The following is a 23217-nucleotide window of genomic DNA, read 5'->3' as shown; positions in this document are numbered from 1 at the left end:
TCTCTCTGCCCCTCCCCCGTTCATGCTCTGTCTCTCTCTGTCCCAAAAATAAATAAACGTTGAAAAAAAGAATTAAAAAAAAAAATAGAAGTGGAAAAAACTGAAGCACAGAGAGGTTGAGACACTTACTCAAGATCACACAGCCTGGGCAGGTGGCAAGGCCAAGGTCTGAACCCAACCAATCTCGCTGTGGGATTCACGCCAGACTGCTATCTTGGTGGAGTATGCAGCATTTCCAAAACATGTGTGACCGTGGCTTTCTTTGATTGAAAGGCATCCCCAAGCCTGTGCCTTCTCTCCACCTTGGAGGACAGCGTCCCGGTCCAGGAGAACCTCTCGCCTGCACAGATGCAATTCCTATCCCCGGCCTGGCTGCCTCCACCCTCACTCCCCGGGATCCATCCTCCCTTCTTGATTCAGTTTATGTCATTCCCTTGCTCTAAACCCTCTGATGACCTCCGCCTGCCTTTCCAGCAGGCTTTCTCAGCCTTGGCACTATTAACATCAGGGACAGGGTCATTCTCTGCTGTGGGGGCTGCCCTGTGCCCTGCAGGATGTTTAACGCCACCCTCTTCCTACCATACGCCAGTAGCCACCCCCCCACCTCCCCCCCCCCAGGTTGTGACAGCCAAAAACACCTCCCAACGTTGCCAAATGTCCCGTGGAAGCAAATTGCCCCAGTTGGAATCATTGCCTTATAGCAAAGTCCCAACTCCTCCTGCTGGCGGACAGGCCTCTGATGGTCTGGCCCTCGGCCCCTCCTCCCCACCACCTTCCTGTCCTTCTCACCCTCCACCAACACTGCCTTGCTCTCTGATCCCATCTGACCTGAGGGGCTTGGCGTGTACTGCTCCCCCAGCCTGCGGCTGGCCCTTCCTTAGTATTCAGCTTCTCTGTGTTCACGTCTTCACTCTTTCCCGTCCAAACACTGGCATTTCTTTTCCAGGCAACACAGCATTATTGACTCGATGTCGTGTGTTCGTTTTTCTCTTCATGATCTGTCTTCCCCACCAAAATACCAGCGACACGTGCATGGCACTTGTGATCGTGCTTTTTTTCTTTTTTTAATTTTCTTAAATGTTTATTTATTTTTGAGAGAGGGAGACCGAGCGTGAGCAGGGGAGGGGCAGAGAGAGAGGGAGACGCAGAATCCCAAGCAGGCTCCAGGCTCTGAGCTGTCAGCACAGGGCCTGACTCGGGGCTCGAACTCACGAACCGTGAGATCATGACCTGAGCTGAAGTCGGACTTGGACGCCCGACCGGCTGAGCCACCCAGGTGCCCCAGGGATCTTCCTCTTTGTAATCTTCGTGTCAAGAGGGGCCCTGGGCACCAGGGAGGCGCTTGTCTGCGTGTGTGTGTGTGATGAGCCAGGTCAATATGTAAATCCGGAAGCCCTCTGGTATGGACTTGGGCGTAGTAAAGAGGGAGCTGGAGGAGAAAACACCTTAGGAGTTTTATCACTTTGGTGTTGGGCACTGAACGTGCCTTCTGGTCTTTGGTAAAAGCTCTCTTTCTGTCAAAACCAGTTGCCAAGAGGGCTTTAGAATGAAACACAAACAATAAAAGAAGAAAAAGGAGTGGCAGAGAGGGACGATGAGAACTACTTTAAAATTGTTTTTAAGTCTCCTTAAATCAAAGCAAGGCGCTGTTTAGTGTCAACTGATTTTTCAAATGAAGCAGAGACTAGAGGCTGGAGGAGGGCTGGGAAACAGTTGCGGTGGGGTGTCTCTAGGCCATGGCTACAGCAATTCACACACACACACACACACACACACACACACACACACACACACACTAGTGGGTGGAGGGGAGTGATTAGCAGCCCAGTTGGGGTGTGAGGCAGAAAGAAATAAAAAGCAGAGAGGATGAGTCAGGCTGGGCCGTGGCCAGAAGCCACTCTGCGAGCTGGCAAGCCAGGAGGGAGCCAGGTTGCAGAGCCTTCTCTGCAAATCCATAGGACGCTTCCATGAAGTGGAGGGAAACTGTGGCTGCAAAATCGCTCCCCGGATCTCCTCCTCTGGGTTGGTCTTCTGTGGAGGGATTCTGAACCCGGCAGGGTCTTTGCTGAGTGTGACTTTGCCTCCTGGGCTGGGCTTCTCCTTCTGTTAATGAGAGGCTCAGGCCAGCTCTGAGCTTCTCAACCTGGAAGCTCCAGCCATAGAGGGCCTAGGAGGTTATAGTGGAGTGAAATATAGTGAAATATACACATTTCAAACTACCTATGATATGTACAGGGAAGGAAGGAAGAAGGAAGGAAGGAAGGAAGGAAGGAAGGAAGGAAGGAAGGAAGGAAGGAAGGAAGGAAGGAGGGAGGGAGGGAGGGAGGGAGGGAGGGAGGAAGGAAGGAAGGGAGGAAGGAAGGGGGAAAGGAAGGTCCAAGCAAGACCAGTCAAGCCCCTAAATCTAATTTCCAACTTACAGGAAATACCAGGGACAGAAAAACATGTTAAATGACACCACAGGGGTGCGATCCACAAACTATTAATTGTGTGAAACTCTCTGGGACAAATGACTCGGTATCTTCAACAAATAAATGGCAAAGAAGGAAAAGGGGGGGGGGGGGAAGGTGTAGAATTAAGGAAATTTAAGAGCTGTATCAGCCAACGGCCATGAAGGGATGGGCCTTATCTGCACCTTGATGAGAAGAAACTATAAAAACAATTCGTGGAGTAACTGGGGACATTTTAGCAGTGACAGAATATTAGGAAGTATTAAAGGATGATTGTAAAATATGTTCTTTTTGGTATGAAAATGGGATTATGATTTTTTTTTTTTAGTTTTTAAATGTTTATTTATTATTTTTGAGACAGAGAGAGAAAGAGAGAGAGAGGGAGAGAGCCAGTGCACTTGAGCGGGGGAGGGCCAGAGAGAGGAGACACAGAATCCGAAGCAGCTCCAGGCTCCGAGCTGTCACCACAGAGCCCGACGCGGGGCTCGAACACACGAACCATGAAACCGTGACCTGAGCAGAAGTCAGATGCTTAACCAACTGAGCCACCCAGTCACCCCAGGATTCTAGTTATTTTTAAAAGAGTCCTTATTTTTTTTTTTTAATTTTTTTTTTCAACGTTTATTTATTTTTGGGACAGAGAGAGACAGAGCATGAACGGGGGAAGGGCAGAGAGAGAGGGAGACACAGAATCGGAAACAAGCTCCAGGCTCCGAGCCATCAGCCCAGAGCCCGACATGGGGCTCGAACTCCCGGACCGCGAGATCGTGACCTGGCTGAAGTCGGACGCTTAACCGACTGCGCCACCCAGGCGCCCCAAGAGTCGTTATTTTTTAGAGATGCGCATTCAAATACTTAAGATGAAATAATACGATGCCTAGGATTTGCTTCCAAAGAATCTGGAGGGAGGGTTGGGAAGGGGGTGGACGTAGATGGAAAGGTTTGGCCAGAGTCACAGGAGCTCATGCTGGGTCCCTGGGGGTACATATTACAGCATACTCTCTTTCTCAAACAAACAACTTCGAGGCCTTCATCAGTAAAATAACCCACATGCTCACGAATATTTTGCTGATCTTATTTGCATCATCTTCCTTGTATTGATCGGCTTGACATCATATATCCTGTTCTAGAATCACCCTGCCTACGAAAAATGAACGGATCCGTTCATCAGCACCAAATTACCTTGACTTTGAGGCAATAGCATATAGTAGCTCACAGCACAGACACTGTTCTCGTCGGATCAGAGCTTTGCCAGATGCCTCTCTGTGAAGCCAGGAGTTCGGATTGTACTTCTTTGAGCCTTGACTTTCTCCCCATACAATGAAAGGCAGTAAATGAGATTTCGTGCATGGAGTTCGGCTCAGGGTCTGAGCATCAGCAAACCGCAGTTATTATTATGGCCGGTGGCAGAATCCCAGGAGAATGTAGGGTCTTATTCATATAAAAAACGATGCTTATGTGGGCATGTGCAGAAAGATGTACAGAAATACTACAAGCAGATAACAGACAGAATCCCGCAAGGGGTCATTCATTCATTCGCTCCACAAATACTGCGGAGTGCCTTCTGTGTGCCAGGCACAGTGGGACTGTGGGGTACCGGATGAGCTCAGTCCCTGGGGTTGACAGGGTAGAGGAATGCAGGCATGTGGAGACAGAGGGCACCAAGGGTCAAGACTTGGGGGTGGTCCAGGGAGATCTAGACGGAGATCTGAAGGATACAGGAGAATTAGCAAAGCTGGCTTTAGGGGAGGGAGGGCGGAGAGTAGGAGAGAAAGAAGACAAAACATTCCAAACTGCTAGAGAGCATGTGCAAAGGCCCCGGGGCGAGAAGGAATCCTTCCAGGGTCTGGAGGAGGGCAGAGTGCGGAGTAGGACAAATGAAGGTACGGCAGTGAGTAGATGCTGGGAGAGGGGCTTCCTTTCACTTTCATCTCACACCTTCAGGCTCTGCGCGGGGGCAGTATTGTAGCCAACGATGTTTATCCGAGGCGCAATGATTGCTAATTGAAAACCATTCTCAGGAATGCCTGGGTGGCTCAGTCGGTTAAGTGTCCGACTTCGGCTCAGGTCATGATCTCACGGTTCGTGAGTTCGAGCCCCGCGTCAGGCTCTGTGCTGACAGCTCAGAGCCTGGAGCTTGTTTCAGATTCTGTGCCTCCCTCTCTCTCTCTGACCCTCCCCCGTTCATGCTCTGTCTCTGTCTCAAAAATAAATAAACGTTAAAAAAAAAAAAAATTGGGGGCGCCTGGGTGGCGCAGTCGGTTAAGCGGCCGACTTCAGCCAGGTCACGATCTCGCGGGCCGCGAGCTCGAGCCCCGCGTCGGGCTCTGGGCGGATGGCTCAGAGCCTGGAGCCTGTTTCCCATTCTGTGTCTCCCTCTCTCTCTGCCCCTCCCCCGTTCATGCTCTGTCTCTCTCTGTCCCAAAAATAAATAAACGTTGAAAAAAAAAATTTAATAAAAAAAATAAAAAATAATAAAAAAAGAAAACCCTTCTCATTTTGTAATTTCTGAATTATGTAAACATTTTATGAAAAGCATATATCCTTCTTATAATTTTTTTAAAAGCAAAAAAAACCCATACATATAAAATAAAAACACCTGATAAAGCCCCCCAAATAAAGACATTATTGTGGAATTTACTTTTTTTTCCCTCAACACTCTATATGATGTTAAAGTCCACTTACAGCTGCTGAAGAAGCCACCTTGCTTAAACGTAACAAGTGGGGCATCGTCTCCTGTCCACTTTGCTAGAAAGGCCTCCCCATCCTTCCCTACAATCATTGTGCCTAACTTAAATAATGCTCCTTTCCAGCCCACTCGGGGGTTCTGGCCCTCAGACAAGCTTCCGGATGTCAGGCTGGGTTCGGAGGAAAGGCCCACCAGTAGGGTGTATCCAAGAGCAGCTTGAGTGCAGCTTTGTGACCCTTCTCTGTCCCTGTGCCGAGCACAGCTGGCCAGCAGGTAGGCAGAACCCCATACCAAGACTGCCCCGCAAAGCACAAAGGGCATTTGCCCGGTTTCATTTGCGATCCGTTGCTAGGGGCGGAATCTGTTCTTCTGGTTTCCTCGCAGGGCCCCGAGGCTGGGCTAGGTGACTTTGATGTGGAGGTGGTGGGCACAGGGCAAGTCGCCCGAGTGCAGGCTGGATACCTGAAAGTCTCCTGCAAAGACAGCTAAGGCCTCCCGCTTTGGTCTGCCGCGGTGGGAACGCAGCGAGGCCTTTCAAGTCTGCCCCTTGTGGTTTCCCCCTGCAGGAATGCCAAGTTTATTATGGGTTGTTCCCTTCTCCGTGTCAATCCCCTCCCCTCCCCGTGCCCCTGCCCAGCTCAGGACTTTTCATAGATCTGGTGAGGCCGCCGGCTCCTGGCTGAGCCTAGCGCTCTGTGATACAGAACGGCCTGTCCTCACGAGAGCCAGAGACAGCTGGACAGATGGTTCTAGTCCCAGGAGAGAGGCACTTCCCAGCAGACAAGCCTAGCTGGTGTCACTGACTTTCCCTCTCCCTTCAAAGGCCTTTTGTTTCTTCCTCGTTTGGGGATGATAAATTAGAGCCCACCTGTGGCACCGCCCTCATCTCAAAGTGGAGAAAACTGAGGCCAGAGGGGTAATTCTATCACCAGAGAAGCCTCTACAAATTACACTACACATTCCCCAGCCAGACCTGTAGTGGTGCCTCCTGTCCCCATGATAAAAAGCTTGAATTCGGGGTCACGATTTCGCTCTCACCCCTGTTACATACCAGAGTGCAATCTTGCACAAACTGCTGGCTCCCCAAACCTCGGTTTCTTCCTCAGTGAAATGGGGGTAATGATTTTTACCTCTTAGCGTTGTTGATTTCAACGCACCCTGCCAACTTGATTACTCAACATTCACTTATTTATCCTCTCCTTAGATGGTGAGCTCCCAAAGGGCAAGGACTCTGCCTGCCTTGCTCACAGCAGTGTCCTCAGTCCCCGACAATTCCTAGCTCAGGGCAGGCAGTAAGGAAGTATTTGTGATAATAAGAATAACAAAGGCCCTCAGTTCAGTGCCCATTATGAACAGAGGGGGTTCATTGTCATTTCTGACAGCAAAGCAGTTTTAGTTTCAAAACTATCAAATACCCAGCAAGTGAGGGAATAAAGTGTTTTCTGGAGCGGGCCTGCGGTCAGGTGGCTCTTCCGTGGCAAAGCCCTCAGGCTCCCATCCATGTAGGACCAGGCCCCCAGAGGCCTGGGACCTACCTTGCTTTAGGGTCTCTCCCCATTGTCCTCTCTCTCAAAGGCACCATTCCCCCTGAATCAAGAGTCCTTCTGCTCAAAGGTTTCAAGAGAGGGTGGGGGGATGGGGGGGGGGGAGACACAACTCACCAATCTCCAATCTGCCAGGCAAGGGTGTGGTCCAATGTGAGGATTGCTAGATGAAATACTGGATGTCGGAAAACTTTTAGTAAGAGTATGTCCCAAAGATGGCATAGGACGTAGTTATCCTTTAAAAAAAAAAAAAAAAAAGTATTTGTTGTTTATCTGAAATTCAGATTTAACGGAGCGTCCTGTATTTCAATTTGCTAAACCTGGCGATCCTTGCAAGTGATCGAGCTGGGATGTTACCATAGCCCGACTGAGCTGTGAACCTCACTCCCTCCTCGCCTGCTAAAGCGCCATGACCACATCAGGAACCTCCTGGGATGGTTAGGAGAATTAAGAAAGAGGCTGCTCTATGAATGTTAGTAAGGCCAGGAGATTTGTTTGCCCTGATCACAGCTGAACCCAGTGCCTAGCACTGCATCTGGTGTACAGGTGGATCACCAGAACTATTTCTTTTAATGAAAACTGCTGGTACGATTTTCCCTAGATACCACCCTCCCCCCAAATAACCCATAAATCCATTTCAAGGAAAACCGGGTCCAACAGTCCAAACACGGGTCCCTACCGGGCCCATCACTTTGCCTCCCGAGGTGAGACCGCACCCGATCGAGCCCTGCTCGCCTGCGAATTCAACTCGGTGAGAGTCGTTATGCGCATGCGAGAGTCGTTACACGCCTGCCTGGGCAGTGCGCATGCGCAGTCCCAGCCAGAAAGCCAACCAAGGGCACGCGCCGCCAGGGAGCATGCGCAGCAAGCACTTGGGAGGGCTGTCGCGGGCGCCGGTGGGGTTCCTGCGCTTGGCGCTTCCTGTCGCCGTCGGCCGCCATGGCCTTTGCGCCGGTGGGGCCTGAGGCCTCGTTCTTCGAGGTTTTGGACCAACACAGGGCTTCGCTGCTGGCCGCCCTGAGGAGAGGCGGTGGGGAGCCCGCGGACGGGGGGGACGCGCCTGGCCTCGAGGTAGAAGGGCTCCTTGCGGGGCGCGCAGGCCGGGCGGTTAGCAGCGGGGTCCGCGGGGGTCCCCAGTCGCCCCGGGGTGGGGGCGTGAGGCGCTCCGGAGGGACGTGGCTGGTGCCCCTTCCCTTCTCCCTTGAGATGCTGAGGTGTTGAGGCCGCAGGACGACCTCTTTCACAGGCCACTCATGAACCCTGACACAAGTCCTTCGGCAGCGCTCCATCTCCTCGGCTCTCAGCTCTCATTTTGAACTCAAAAAGGCTCGTGACAGAGCCCCTCCCCCCTTGTTTTCTAGAATGTTCGCCATCTAGAATGTTCCAGGAGCGTCCCCACAGCTAGGCTCGCAGGTTTCCTAAGATTCTCTGTATTCGAGGAGTTTAGGCTGACCTAAACTTTGGCTTTGTCTTTGTTAGGAAAAAAAAAAAAATTTTTTTTTTTTTTTTTGAGAGCATTTTAACCTAAAAAGCTTTCAGGATTGTGGGGGTGGAGGTGGGGGTGGGGGTGGGGAAGAGAAAGGGAACATGAATGTTGGGAGTTGCCGCTCAATTAGGGGGTTTTAGCAAAGTGAACGAGAAGGTGTTTACGCTACGACAAGGATTTACTTAACTTGGAAGTGGAAGGGATGTTCGCGCCTCAATGAAAATCAAAGCAGTTGGCGGCTTGGCTTAGTTGGTTAGCGTGAGGTGTTGATGAAATCATTACGGAGCGTCTCCAGCTACTCAACTTGGAATGAACTATAGAGACTATGTTCTGGATCGTTTTTGCCTAAAATGCTCTGTTGTTCTTTTCCTAGGTCGGCTTTTCTGGTTTATTGGCAAAGTTTGTTTTGTTTTTGTTTTTCGATGTTTACTTGTTTTGAGAGGAGGGGGAGGGGCAGAGAGAGAGGGAGAGAGAGTCCCGAGCAGGCTCGATGCTGGCAACGCAGATCCCACCGCACGGGTAGATCCCATGAAGCATGAGGTTACCACCCCAGCCGAAATCAAGAGTCAGAGTCTTAACCCACTGAGCCGTCCAGGCCCCCCTCCGGAAAGTTTTTCAGCCTAAACAAATTACCGGCGTATTTTTAAGACTAAACCGACTACCAAAAGAAAAACAGAACAAAACAAAACGAACAACAACAAAAGTGGAATACCTACAAGCAAACCAATTTTTATGAAACTAGTTTGGGAGAGAAGTGATGAGGGTGAGGGGAAGGGGGCACGGAAGTCCCGTGTTTACGGTTCCGATGTAAAGTAATCTAATTGTATTTTCAGGTTTGTCACAGTGTTAATCTTGCAACTTTTATTTTTCCCCAAACTGGAAAGATGAATGAGATGTGTGAGTCCGTTTTTCTCTCCCCATGTTAGAAAATACTGATTCTTTTGAAACTTACTTTCTGATTTGTGCATTTTCAAAGCAAGCTCTGAAGTTTCTGTGGAAACTAGAACATTCTACATTTTGCCCATTTTCTACATTTAATTTGATCTCCCTTCTTAGGCAGCACGCTAATGGTATTTATAACTGAACGACATTTTTTGAAGCTGATGGCTTGTGAAATTAAAAGTCAGCTCACAGAAAACTGGGCTAAGTCTTAATATTTTGCTGTAAAGTGGTGTAATGGTTTTGCCAAGTCTTTTCATGGTAGTGATTAAACTTTTTTCTCTTTCTATCACTAAAATTCAAAAGGGCAGATTTAAGGCATGAGATCAATCAGGGCGATGTGCTACAACAAATATTGCTTTTGGAATGTTTTTGCATTGCATTTTTTGGGGAAGAAATTCAACTCAAAGCCAATATTCCATCATTTTTAATTAAAACAGTTATCAGCAGTATTTCAAGCCAACAAGTTTGGATTTAAGTAGGTTAATATGACGAGATGTAAAATATATTTATAAATTCTATTGTCTAGTCATTAACACTGTCTAAAAGGGAGATTTTAGTTCAGTTGTAACTATTTGGGAAGTAAAATTACAAGCAAATGAAATTTCTCTGTAAGTAACCGCTATCCATACAGTTGTTTTAATGCAATGCTGATGTCAAAAGCGGGAGAGAGCGGTATAGAGGGGAAATTACCTAGTCTTAAAAAACAATCAAGGAGACAAGAACTTACTTTAGTGTTGATCTGGGGGAATGGTACATGTTGTAAAAGGCCTAATTTAGAATTAAGATTGAATCATAATGTGTTTCTTGTTTCAGTTCTGAGGTTCTTGCATCTATAGAAAGTGTTATTCAAGACGTCATCACCAGCCTGGCAAGAAATAAAGCTCCCGTGTTCACAATAGACAACAGATCAAGCTGGGAAAATATAAAGTGGGCATGTTGCCTTTTTAATTTTTAAATACAGTTATCTATGTCATTATTTTAATTTATTCGAGTTAGAGTTCTAGTCCGATTTCATTCTTTTTACCGCGTTTACCCTTCCTGGAAGGATTTAAGGGTGCTTACAAAAACACGTACGTCGTAGGCAGGTCATTTAAACCAGAAGTAGAGTGGAAGGTAAGGCAAAGGGAAACAATGCTAGGAACCATGAAGGAAGCACCAAAAGAGGCTAGAAGTCAAAACGCATATGATGAAGTCTTTCAGTCCTGCTAAAAATAGGCTCCAAACTTGGATCTAAGCTTTTCTAGCACTCAAAGCGGGGAAACACCACCAGGGGGATTCTGCAAAAAATACTGTAAAAGTGAACTGCTTGCTCAGGGGAGCTACAACCAATCCTGATACTGAAATGAAAATAAATGTATCTGGAACATAGAGCACACTTCAGAGGCTCTTCCTCCTGGTTGATCTCCCCCCTGCTAAGTCATGTGTCCGAGAGGTTAAAATGAGCAAACAATTTTGTCAAAGCCTTCTGACCTACTCACATAGCTTGTTTTTTTTTTCCAGGGGCTCAGCCTGTAGAATCTAAATAGCAGAAAGCACTGTGGTAGCTCTCATAAGGGTTACAGAAACAGAATAAAAGTAATTTGGGGTCCCCTTACTCACTAAATGCTCGTTTACAGTCATTAATTAATACAAACTGTAAACTTCTGAATCACATTCTACATCATTTTGCAAGAGAGGTTTCATCGAGTCCAGAAGCAGCGGAGACCTGGCCTATTTGCCTGGTGCCCTTCTGCCACCTTTAGGACAGGCCTGGCAGTTCAGTGTAACCACCTAACACAAATTGTCATTTCATTTAGTGTAACTTTGGAGATAAATCAGGAATACAATATTTCAAAACTTGTTAAATTGAGCAAAATTATTAAATGGGCAAAATAAGCAAAAATGCTAATAAAATTGTGAAATATTTGAAAACAGTTTACATACAGTTGATGTCTTCCCAGGAAAGAAATACACACATTATACTTAAGGTACTTAATTCACGTATTTTAAACACTTTATTTTAGTACCCCTGTGTGTCGCAAAGCTAATTACCTAATTAACACCTGGAATTCTCTAAGGTTATAAATGAAGTTGTCCTAAAGCTTCTGCTGAGAAGAAATAAAGATTTAGATTATGTGCGAAGAGGACACTAAGTGTATATTGTTTGGTGATTAGAAGTTAATTTTTTTTTTATTTTATTACCTTTCAACAAAATGACAGGTTTGAAGATTCTGTGGGTCTTCAGATGGTCCCTCATTGTACCAGGAGAAAAATCAAAAGTGATTCACCAAAATCAGTTAAAAATTTTGGTAAATTAATCTTTCTTAGCTTTTAGTCATAAATAAGTTTGGTTGTTTTCTGGGTTTCAGTTGTTCCTAGTTGAATAATTTTAGTTGTTCTTTCATAGACCACCCTTACACCTGAAGTAGAGTTACCGAAGCTAGCATTGCCAATAACCATGGAAATAGATTATAATTTCCAAATAGATTTACAAGGTACATGAATCAGTGAAAAAGTGTTCTCTTGGTTTTGCTGTTCAGAGAGCAATTCATTTTATCTGATCCTTCAGGAAATTATTATTCTGTATTCAATACTTCTATTTTGGAATGACAGTTTTTTTAATGTCATGGATAGTGACAGGGGGCAGTTGAAATCTTTGATAGCAGTATGTTTTGAATTAATAAGAGAAATGATGAGTAACTTGTTTGTTGCATCTTATCTTGCAGCTCTCATTCTTAAAATATTGTCCATAATTTATAAATTGGTACAGAGCAACACTCACGCAACCAAAAGGTAAATACTTGTTTTGGTAAATTGCTAAGACACAATGTGAGAGTTAGTTTAGATTAACTCCTATTATGTTTTGAAATGGTACATAAGAGCCACAGTCTACTGTGGGTAAAAAATTACTTTCTTTATATGTTGTGTTTCATCCAATTAAGGCTTCCTGCAAATAATACTCCAATACTCCAAAGAGAACATGGCTAATTAAAAATATATATTTAATTTTCATAGAGACATATATTATACTGACAGCCAACTTTTTGGTAACCAGACGGTTGTGGACAATATTATCAATGACATTTCTTGTATGTTAAAAGTGCCGAGGATGAGTCTACATATAGTAAGTACCATTAAATACAAAACTTTTTTTTTTAAATAGAAGATTTGCGGGGCACTGGGTGGTTCAGTTGGTTAAGCGTCCAGCTCTTGGTATCAGCTCAGGTCATGATCTCACTGTTTGTGGGATCGAGCCCCATGTCAGGCTCTGTGCTGACAGCATGGAACCTGTTTGGGATTCTCTCTCTCCCTCTCTCGCTGTCCCTCCCCCTCTCAAAATAAGTAAATAAACTTAAAAAAATAAAAGTTTGTGTAAAATTATAATAGAAAAATAAATGTAATCTGTGCCTTTTTCTGATATTATTTGGTACTATATTTTTCTCACTATGAATTTAAATGATCGACTCTCAATATATTTCCTTGGATGAATGGACCAAAACAGGTGAATTACTAAATATTTTTTATGCCTAAACACCTTATGTATTTTCTCCTTCACGTCTTAAATTCCAATCAGAGCTAAAACACATGTAGTCAGGTGGGTGAGCATGAGGATTGACTTAGCAGTATAAAATATGTTAGTGAAAAAGTGTTCAAGTATGGCTATTATTTTTTCAGTCATCCACGTCAAAAGGTTTAATTGCTGGCAACTTAAGGTATATCGAGGAAGACGGAACCAAAGTGCACTGTACCTGTGGTACAACAGTAAGCATATTGATGTTTTCACATGCTTTAACTCCCTTGCAGATCCTTTGTTTTTGAAATGTGCTTTATTTCCTGCTTTCTTATGTAGTTTGGAGTTTAAGATTTTCAAATAAAACTGAATGGTGAGTAGCCATATGCTTTCTGGGCCTGCACATTACATAGTTTCAGAATACGCCAATTGTCCAATGTCATAGTGAAATAAACAAAGATACGCTTTCTTTCAAAAAAAATATACCTTTGTTTTCAGGTAGAACGTAGCTTGGCTATCTTAGCATGATTCTTTATGTAATCTTTACACAGTTTTCTGGTTCTGAAATTGATACCTTTAATGCTAAACTATTTGTTAGGCTTGGGCACCTAGAAAGCCCACAGCACTAGCATGCACAGCAGTCTAGAAACACACAAGACGACACTCATGCGCTCTAAGAGAAGGAGGCCTTAAATTTCATCCCTTTCTGCTGCCTAAGCCAGATCTCCACAAAGCTTCCAAGAGATTCTCACCTGCAAGGAAGTAGTTTGAGTGGCGTGTCTGTTTTCTTACTGAGGAGTATATCTGTTTCCTACTGTTTCTTTTCTGAGGAGTAAACCTCTGATGCCTGGTATATCCAGAGGAAAATGAAAATGTAGGGCTTCTGTGATAAATTTTTTGAATGTGGTTATACTTGCTTTTTATTTAAAATAAAAGCTATCTTGTTTTGTTATTTAGGCTGTTGCCGTGCCATCTAATATTCAAGGTATTCGAAGTATCCTTTGAGTGGGGAAACTAGTTAAGCTCATAGAGCATTCATTCATTCATTCGATAGACCAAGCCTTCATAATGTGTAACCATCAAGCTAGACCCTATCGTGGTCAAGATGAACACACATGGTTTCTGCTTTACGATTCTTTTAGGAGATCCCCAACTAGTAGGAGAGACAGATATCTAAATGTGTGAATAGGCCTATATAGTTGAGGGTAAAAAGGAAAATACTGTATCTATAGCTGCTTTTGAATGGATTTATGTGGCATCATTATTAAGTTGATTAAATTGCAATACTCCTGCCTTCAAATTATCAGCCTTAATGTCACAGATATAATTACAGATGCAAAATTTCTGTTAATTGTGGAAAAAGATGCGACCTTTCAGCGACTCCTGGATGACAACTTTTGCAACAGGATGTCTCCGTGCATTATGGTTACGGTATGTTACCTACCTTGACCTCAATTCCAAGGCTAGCACGCTACTTTGGGGACTGGCCAGAGGGGTTTATAACATCTGTGCGGCTTGCTCAATGTTCTGTCAGCAATATGGTGTATCTTTTATGGTTGTAGAGTAAAAATTTCCAAGGTGTTTATTTTTTTTTCATTTTTTAAAAGATTTTTTCAATGTTTATTTCTGAGAGAGACAGAGCATGAGTGGGGGAGGGGCAGAGAGAGAGGGAGACACAGACTCCGAAGCAGGCTCCAGGCTCCGAGCTGTCAGCCCAGAGCCCCACGTGGGGCTGGAATGCACCAACCATGAGATGGGGACCTGAGCCACCCAGGTGCACCCCAGTGTGTTTATTTAAGCATCCTCAAATCTGACTAAAATCAAGGTGGTGCTCCCAGTTCTTAAATACCAGTGATTTTCCAATATCACAGCGAGTTTACACAGGCTCTCAGTCACCTACTCGCCGTTCCCCTACCACCGCTGGCGTCAACTGTGATATGGTAACACTGGGGCTTCGGGGAAGAGAGGACTGAACGCACAAGAGCTGCTCTGTTCTGCCTCCCGTGGGTTTGCATATCATGTAATTGCATTAATTCCATCAAAGGGAGCCTAATTCTATATACATATATATGCACACATATATATATGCGCCCCAAACGACTGAGAACGCAGAAGTATACGTTGAGATGACACACAGGTGGCCACAGGCATCAGTTAGCAGAGGGTGGTAAGCTTCCTGCTACAGGGTAGTGTGGGAGAAGTTGATGAAACTGGTAGAATCAGGGCCCCCCGGGTGGCTCAGTCAGTTGAGTGTTCAACCCTTGAGTTAAGCTCAGGTCATGATCTCGGGGTTCATGGGTTCGAGCCCTGTGTAGGGCTCTGTGCTGACACTGCAGAGCCTGCTTGGGATTCTCTCTGTCTGTCTCTCTCTCTCTCTCTCTCTCTCTCTCTCTCTCTGACTCTCCCCTGCTCACTTTCTCTCTCTCTCTCTCTCAAAAATGAGTCAACTTAAAAAAAAACCAAAACTGGCGTAATCCATGACACCTGCTGGACTAAGGTAGCGTGAGGTGTGTGCAGCGCTGCCTCCCCGTGTCCCTGTTGTTACCTGTTTTGGCTACTCGCGGTAGTTTTTGTCATCTTGAATAAGACCGCAGTGAACATCTTTATATGTGTCCGACTTGTTATTATTCCTGTTTCTGCCGAAATGTTGCCTTAGGATTATTTCCCAGGACTGGGATAGTAGAGTCATAGTTAGGAACGTACGTGGGCCTTTTTCCCTCTGTTGTGTAGACTGCATTTTTTTCACAGTCTACACCAGTCTTCCACCTGAAATTTAAAGTACTCTAACTTTTTAACTTTTAAATCATTAATAAAATAAGGAAAAGATTTTGTCATTTTCTTCTGCTGGAACTAAAGTTGCGTCATTTCAATCTTTTAGGGAAAGGGGGTACCTGATCTGAACACGAGACTTTTAGTCAAGAAGCTGTGGGATACGTTTCACATTCCTGTTTTCACTCTTGTGGACGCCGACCCACATGGTGACTTATCGTTGGGGATGATTGGAAGCAGTTGTCTTAACTAAATCCTGTTTACAATATTCATAGTTGTGCTCTTCTGCTCTTAGAACACTTCCGTAGATTATTGTAAAAGAATATGGTTATTAGAGTAAAATTAATGACTCTAATCACGTGAGGCAATTTCTTGCTATTTTTGCCATAGCAAGCCAAACTGTAAGTTTTTTATTGGTAGTATCTGTGAAAATAAGAATTACAGATGTTACATATAGCGTTGATGATGATCTAACCTGCAATATACAAAGAAACTAATTGTAAAGGTAACTTTCTTTTAACAGGCATAGAAATAATGTGCATCTATAAGTATGGATCTATGGTGAGTAGAGAGAAGTATTTTTCCTCTCCTACTGTTGAGGTAGTTCATAGTCATCAGAGTGATTGTTGTATCCACGTATTGGCCCCTTGTTAGCTGAGGACCCCCAAAATGTACAGGGGAGCTACTCTCCTAGTCTGAGGCCATTCTGTTTCAGTGGCTGTGATTCCAGCTTCTGGCATGCCAAACGTGACCACAGATGACAGAATGGGATTAGCTGTGGGCAAGAGGCATTATTATCTCCCGCTCTCCCAGCCTGTTCTAGTGACTGTGGGCCTCACCGTAACAACAACGTCTCATTGCCAAATAAACTCTGGGAGTTATATACAGCCTTGAATTCTGACGTTGCCCATTCCCTTCACTCCCACCAGATGGTAAAATGAAAACATCCCCAAATTCCACCCCCGGAGTCCCCAGCTACCATATATCAGTGGTTCTCAATGTACGGTCCCAGACAAGCAGTGTTAGCATTACCGGGGAACTTGCTAGAAATGCGTATCTCAGTCCCCATCCAGGCCTCCTGAATTGGAATGTCTAGGGTTGGGCCCCAAGTGATTCTGTTGCATGATAAAGTTTGGGAACCACTGGTATGCATGTGGAGTATCCCTGACGTATATGACCTACATATTGAGATAAAAGGGATAGTGAAGCAAGATGTTAAAATATAGAACCACAAACAACAATAAATGCAGGTCAGAGAGGTTATTTATGGTTTCACTTTATATAAAAGCAATGTGGAAATACTAGAGCAGTTTTAAAACCTTCACTGAAAGCCCAGTTTAGCAAAACTCTTGGTGATTTCCTTAGTTCCATAGGCTCGGGACATGTGAAGTCTTTAGTACTCGTCTTTCTTAATGTGTAAAAAATTAGGCTACACAAACAAGTATGCCAGCTTTCTGCATTTTAGCCTCACCCAATGTACTTTTGTTCTTTATTTTAGGCGATGTCTTTTGAAGCCCATAATCTCACAGTTCCAGCTATTAGATGGCTTGGTCTCCTCCCTTCTGATATTAAACGGTTAGATGGTTTTAGTAAAATCAGGGTGTTTGAAATGATGACTCATCATAATATGTAACAACGAGCCTAAAAAGCTCTTCGTGTGTCGTCTTTATGTTGTTCGCTGTGACTCAGGATTAGAGAATCAGGAGTTAAAGTCACCATGTCTGTTTCAATTTCTAAAACTTCAGTGAATTTGGTTAATTGAACTCTCAGCTGGAACATATTTTTTGTTTTACCTTTATGGTTAAGAGATTTTGTGGCATTTTTATACTCAGAAAGTATAAGACATCGCATGTAGTTAAATGGTAATAATTGACAACATCATTGGTTGCACCTGAATCCATTTTACCATAGATGTAAATTTTTTAATTTCATAAGAAAATCTCATTTTAAGATTACTTAAAGTTTGGGAGCCTCAATTTTGGCGAGTTGAACATAACATGTTCACTATAGGAAAAATGTCATTATGTAACAAGATAAAAATCACCTACAGATGAACGGTGTTCGTTCATCTGTACGTTATTATTCACCCTTGTACGTTATTATTGCTCTCTGTACATAGCCATCACTTTTTCACAAAAATGGGATCATACCCTGTTATTTTGTAATCTGCTCTTTTCACACAACAACACAATGAAATCACTTTTCCGTATCAATAAATACAGTTCCGTGACCTCATTTTAATGTCCTCCATTACTGAGTTCCAATTCTGGATGTACCAGTGTTTATTCAGCCAGTGCCTCATAGTCAGACATTTGGGTGGTTTCCAAATAATCTGATAAATAGTGCTTTGATGGACCCTGCTGTAACTGAATCTCTGCCCACATCTTTAATTAGTCCCTTACTCCCGAAGGCTGAATTCCCAGAATTGCTGGGTCAAAGGGTATGCACATTTTTAAGACGTTGACTGCCCTCTGGATAGGTTAATTGTTTTCCCTGGAGAGGAAGAGCCCGCCTGTCCCTCAGCATAGGACATCATCACTTTTATTCATCTCTGCTTAATGTGATATTTAAAAATATTTTATTGTTTTAATTGGCCGGCATGAATGAACTTGAGAACATGTTTATCGGATTTCTTTAAGCAGTGAGCAAACCTTGGTAACTGCTCCTTATTTCCTAAGTTTGGAACACGAACAGGTTTTGGGTGATTGCCACTTCTTCAAAAATGAGGGCATAAAACATTCAGTTTTTGATTTTTGAATAGTTACGCTCCAGTGACTCAAAGTTTTGTTCAGTTTGGTGTACGTGTATGGTCAAAATCCCTTCGGGGTGATCTGCCTGTATGAAAAGCTTTCCGAACGAATTCGGGACAAATGATCTGATAATTACTAAGGTGAAGGCCTTGCAGAAACCGTAGCTGCGTCTCCTAAATTCCATCAGTGCCCTCAAAGCCACTCCAAATAAATGTACAACGAAGTAAGGGGAAAAATGTGATAGCTATGTAAACAGCTTCATGGGAAATCCTCTAGGCCCCCCTTTCTAATCAAATTGTCACCCTATCCGGGAGCTGCCACTGGCAAATGATCATAATTGTGGGGACATTGAAAACGACTGTTTGAAACTGGAGCTCTTCTGGGAAATCCAGGATTTGTCACTTCAAAAGTTAGTCTATACCATAAATCCTGAACTCCTCATGTTATGTTTTTAAAACACACACCGAGAAAAAAAATTACAACCTACTTCTCGAAAATTTAAAACTAGATGCGCGCGCGTGTGTGTGTGCACACATGTGAAAAGAAGTGAGTGGTAGACTAACTTCCTTGGCCCAGAAAATTCTCGATGAATGGCAAAGAATGAAGCGCTCAGTGGAGCCTAAGATCCCACAGTGAATCTTGCTGCTGGCCACACACATTAAATAGCTCCCTGCTTCAAGGCCGTAGTGCTCTGGGAGCCACACTGATGTCCACACGCTTGATGTGAGCGCTGTTGGCGTTAGGGTCTGTAACCAGTGTCTGTGTTCTTCTTCTCACTGTCGTGTGAGTGTGATGTGAAGAAAAACAATTTAGAGCAGACTTCCACTGTGAACCCGAATACTTGCTGGTCTAGGACATGCCAGATCCCTCAAATTCCGAATTTAAAATAACTTGCTTCTCTGTTATTTTAGAGTTTCTTGAAATAGTATAATAAATGCAAACAAATATGTGTTCTTCAAGTTATAGGAACACTTTGTTTTTGCTGATTTTTTTCATATATTTTTCCAGATTAAATATACCTAGAGATTCTTTAATTCCACTGACAAAACGGGACCAGATGAAACTGGACAGTGTCCTGAAAAGACCTTATGTTACTTGCCAACCATTTTGGAGAAAAGAAGTAGGTTTTTTTTTCTAAAGTTCAAGTGTTGTATGTTTTATTGCCTTTAACTTCCATAGTGGCTATTCACATAATATTTTGAAAATATCCTCCTTGAAATTTTATATTACCAACGCTAGCGTAGGTGTTGTGTGGCGGTAAATGGTTGTTGAAACACTGAATTAGGAATGCCAATAGATAAGATCAGCTGGATGGAGCTGATCTATTTATCCTCATCATAGTTATATACCCATTGTCTGTGGCTTTACCATAGCTTATGGGGACGTGGGGGAAGAAGAGAAAGAAATCAGAAAGACCCCAGACCATTCCTAGTTATCACACACAGCCATACTGGGTATTCTTCTGACATTTTTTGCTGTGACAGCTCTGGAATATTCTGGCTGATTCGAAAGCTATTGCCCACGGTTTTGGAGAATAAAACAAGTCTAGACTTACTAGTTTGAGTCAACAGAAGTGTCACACGGGACCCTGTTACGGCTGTACTTTACTTTTATTGGCAGATGGAAATAATGGCAGACTCTAAAATGAAGGCAGAAATTCAAGCTTTGACCTTCCTTTCATCAGATTACCTTTCCAGAGTGTACTTACCTAACAAATTAAAATTTGGAGGATGGATATAAAACGTATCAGAATATACCTTGTGATTCCAAGAGGCTTTTCATTAGTTTTCAGTAGTAGATACTGTTGTGGAAAGAATGTATATTCTTAACTCTGTAGAGGTAAAATAATTTTACGTTAGTTATATTTTTTGTCAAAACAGTTTTCTCTAGAAGTCTTTGTTTTGGCCTTCTCTGTAGAGATTGAGTTCTATCTTATGTTCTAAAGTAAATTATAAAAGAAATAGAAGTTATTTTGACTTTTAAATTTTACTTGAAAAAAAATGTGTACATGTCATCAAGGTCTACAGAGATACCTTATTTACTTTCTACGGTACGACTAATGTTAGGGCACAAAGTATCTTTTCAGTATCAAAACAAATAATAACCTAGATTTGAGAGGTTGCAAATGAATCACAGTGTCCGGCATTTCCTTTTTAGCTGCTTTTTGTTTTGTTTTGTTTCTTCTTTTTCCTTCCTGGTGTAGGGGCTATAGCCCATTCATTCACTTGTGAAAGTGGTAAAATTTATTATGAATAAATATTTGGGTTGATGCAGACCGAAGCACTTAATTTCGTTTCTGAGTATGCCTCTTATTAGTAATAATTTGTTTGAAAATTTCTCCAGGGCTTTATCCGTTCTCACCCCAAATCAAGTCCCCTGACTTCTCCTGTAGTCCGTGTTTATGAAACATAGGACATGTTCAAGATTTGCAGAAGCCTCGAATTTTAATAAGCTCTTTCTGTGACAGTAAAGATTTGATCTTCTCCCCTCCTAACCCTATCTTAATTTTTCCAGAGTTGGGTTTTATGACTTTATTCTCTACTTTCAGCAAGCTTTTCCCTGTATTGAAGAACTGCTTGTAATTATAAGCAAGACTATAGATTTGTAGGAGAACAGAAATGTTGGTGATTTTATCAAGTGATGATGTTTTATCGATGATTGTAGTAGATACCATTTCTGAGAACTTACATGGTGCCGATCACTGCTTACACGTGATCTTACTTAAGGCTTCCAAGAGCCCCGTCAGGTCTGTAGTTAATTACATCTGTAGTTTACAGGTGAGAACACGGGGGATGTTGCTTCTCCCGGGACACATAGCCAGGACATGGCAGAGAGGGGACAGCGACACTGTTTACCTCAAGAGTAGGACCAGCTACCGAATATGCGGGGCCCCGGGCAAAATGTAATTGTAGGGTCCTCGTTCAAAAGTTATCAGCAGCAGGGAATTAAAGCGCCCTTGGGGCCTGCGTGACTGCACACCCACGAAGCTGGCCCTACTCAAGAGGTTCTGGTACATATGAAATGAGGTAATATAATAAAATTAAGTACTTGTATAGCACTGACGCACCAGGTATTTTTCTAGGTGCTTTTGAACATTAACGTCATCTTCACAGAAACTCTATGAGCTAGGGACTTTTATCAGCCCCACTTTACAGATAAGAGAACAAAGGTACAGAGATGCTCATAGCTTTTCCCAAAGTCACACAACTACTAAGCAGCAGAGCTGGGACCTAACGCCCGAGTCTGGCTGCGAGGCTCCTGCTCTCATCACGACACCAGTACATGTGAAGGCCTCCACGTGTGGAGCACAAGAGTGCACACTGCTCGGAGAGGGTCCACAGTTCTTGTTGGCTGGGGGCCAAGTCAGGTCCTCCTGATGCCAAGCCTGTAATGCCAAAAATTACGTGATTTTCCCTGGTCGCCTCAGAACCAGGTATTGCATTTTGAGAATATTCTGTGAGACTATCGCAAATTGTAAAGACGTTTTTATAAATCACAAATTTTGCTTTGAATTTATACCCTACTTCCTTCCTTTACATCTCATATCGCTGAACTTTGACATGTCGTGTAAAGGAGAACATTACTAACCTAGAAATACATGGTCAAGCTGCACGATGTCTGGATTTGTTCAGATAGACTATCAAGGAATGAAACATCTACAGTAGTCTAATTAAAGTTTGAAAATAGGGGCGCCTGGGTGGCTCAGTCGATTAAGTGGACAACTCTTGATGTCGGCTCAGGTCGTGATCTTGCGGTTTGTGAGGTGGAGCCCCATGTCGGGCTCCACGCCGACAGTGCGGAGCCTGCTTGCGATTCTCGCTCTCTCTCTCTCTCTCTCTCTCTCTCTCTCTGCCTTTCCCTCTGCCCTTTCCCTGCACATGCATGCTCTCTCTCTCTCAAAATAAGTAAACTTTAAAAAAGTTGGAAAATAAATTTGAAAGGGGCTTGCAGATACATTCAGTTTAGACAATTACAGTCATTTCAAGTTTATAATTGGAAATTTACTTAAAATAATTTTCAGTTATTTGGGAAAAGAAAATGGGAGGAGAGAATATTGCAGTTTCTGCAGAATAAGCAAAATCATTCTGGGATTTCCATCTATGACTTCCTTCCTTTAATGAGAGCATCTCAGTTGAACTGTTGGATGTAGACACCTGTGTATTGGTGCCGAAAAGAACGGTTGCTCTCAAAGCTAAACCACATGTACATGTGCACTAAAAGCTATTTGCAACAGAATGTTTTTGCAGTAAAGTATCGAGAAACATTACCTCTGTTTGGACTTTTGTGCACCGGTAAAATCTGTTACCCCGGGGGAACAGTCCTGTAAACACGAGCCAAGGGCGTCCTCTGCTGGCAGGAACTCCACTGTTCTCTCAGATCCTTCCACTCTTTTGGATGGATGTTTCTTTAAAATATCTTCAAGTCCGCGTTTGAAGGAATGGAGCAGAAGAGTCTGAGACGCGACAAAAGAAGTTGAGGAAACCACGAAGATTCCTGTGTGAGGCTGAGTACTACTTGACAAAAATTCATTCTGTGTCATCAGCTCTGGATGCTTCCGATTCCTTGTGAAGCTGCACTTTGTGCTTCTTGGCAACCGAGCTGTTTACAAAACCTTAAACAACACATTAGAACTTTATAATCAGGGGCGCCTGGGTGGCTCAGCCGGTCAAGCGTCCAACTTCAACTCAGGTCAGGATCTTGCGGTTCTTGAGTTCGAGCCCCCCGTCGGGCTCTGTGCTGACAGTTCGGAGCCTGGAGCCCGCTTCGGATTCTGGGTCTCCCTCTCTCTCTGCCCCTCTCCTGCCTGCGCGTGCGCGCTCCCTCTCAAACATAAACAAACATGAAAAAAAATTCATAATTAAATTTCAAAATTAAAGGTCACCTTAAATGAAAAGGAATTGATACTAAAATCATAAGCCTGTTTAGTTTGTATTCACCTAGAAATGTAATCTAAACTGTGTGGTCCTTCATAAAGCCTGTTTTGTGTAATAACCGCGCAAGTGTTTACCAATGTGAATGATAGCCATAGCTGAAATTTAATTTTAATTGTTTCATTTTTAATGATGTTTTGCCTATACTTTATGGCTCGATAATTCT

The 23217-nt window shown here is 43.6% G+C and overlaps 1 protein-coding gene and 1 non-coding gene across 2 annotated transcripts; both read left to right on the top strand.

The window, feature by feature from the left end:
• The first annotated feature begins 4393 nt into the window (after positions 1-4393).
• On the top strand, positions 4394-4527 carry LOC124504520 (U4 spliceosomal RNA). The gene has a single exon (XR_006960476.1). It is a non-coding gene; the product is annotated as a U4 spliceosomal RNA (small nuclear RNA).
• A 3095-nt stretch (positions 4528-7622) lies between these two features.
• On the top strand, positions 7623-19860 carry SPO11 (SPO11 initiator of meiotic double stranded breaks). The gene is given in 14 exon segments (XM_047069305.1): positions 7623-7727; positions 7729-7754; positions 9925-10038; positions 11311-11399; positions 11817-11883; positions 12106-12214; positions 12766-12852; positions 13559-13595; positions 13923-14032; positions 15480-15579; positions 15894-15931; positions 16869-16945; positions 19129-19240; positions 19741-19860. Coding segments are annotated over 14 exon segments (1191 nt in total).
• The last annotated feature ends 3357 nt before the right edge of the window (positions 19861-23217 follow it).

This window comes from Lynx rufus, unplaced genomic scaffold (assembly GCF_022079265.1).
Source record: "Lynx rufus isolate CCGP_SWC_20201006 ecotype Redwood Valley unplaced genomic scaffold, mLynRuf1.p SCAF_8, whole genome shotgun sequence".
NCBI classification, from domain to species: Eukaryota; Metazoa; Chordata; class Mammalia; order Carnivora; family Felidae; genus Lynx; species Lynx rufus.
This window is presented reverse-complemented; position numbering and strand designations above follow the sequence as displayed.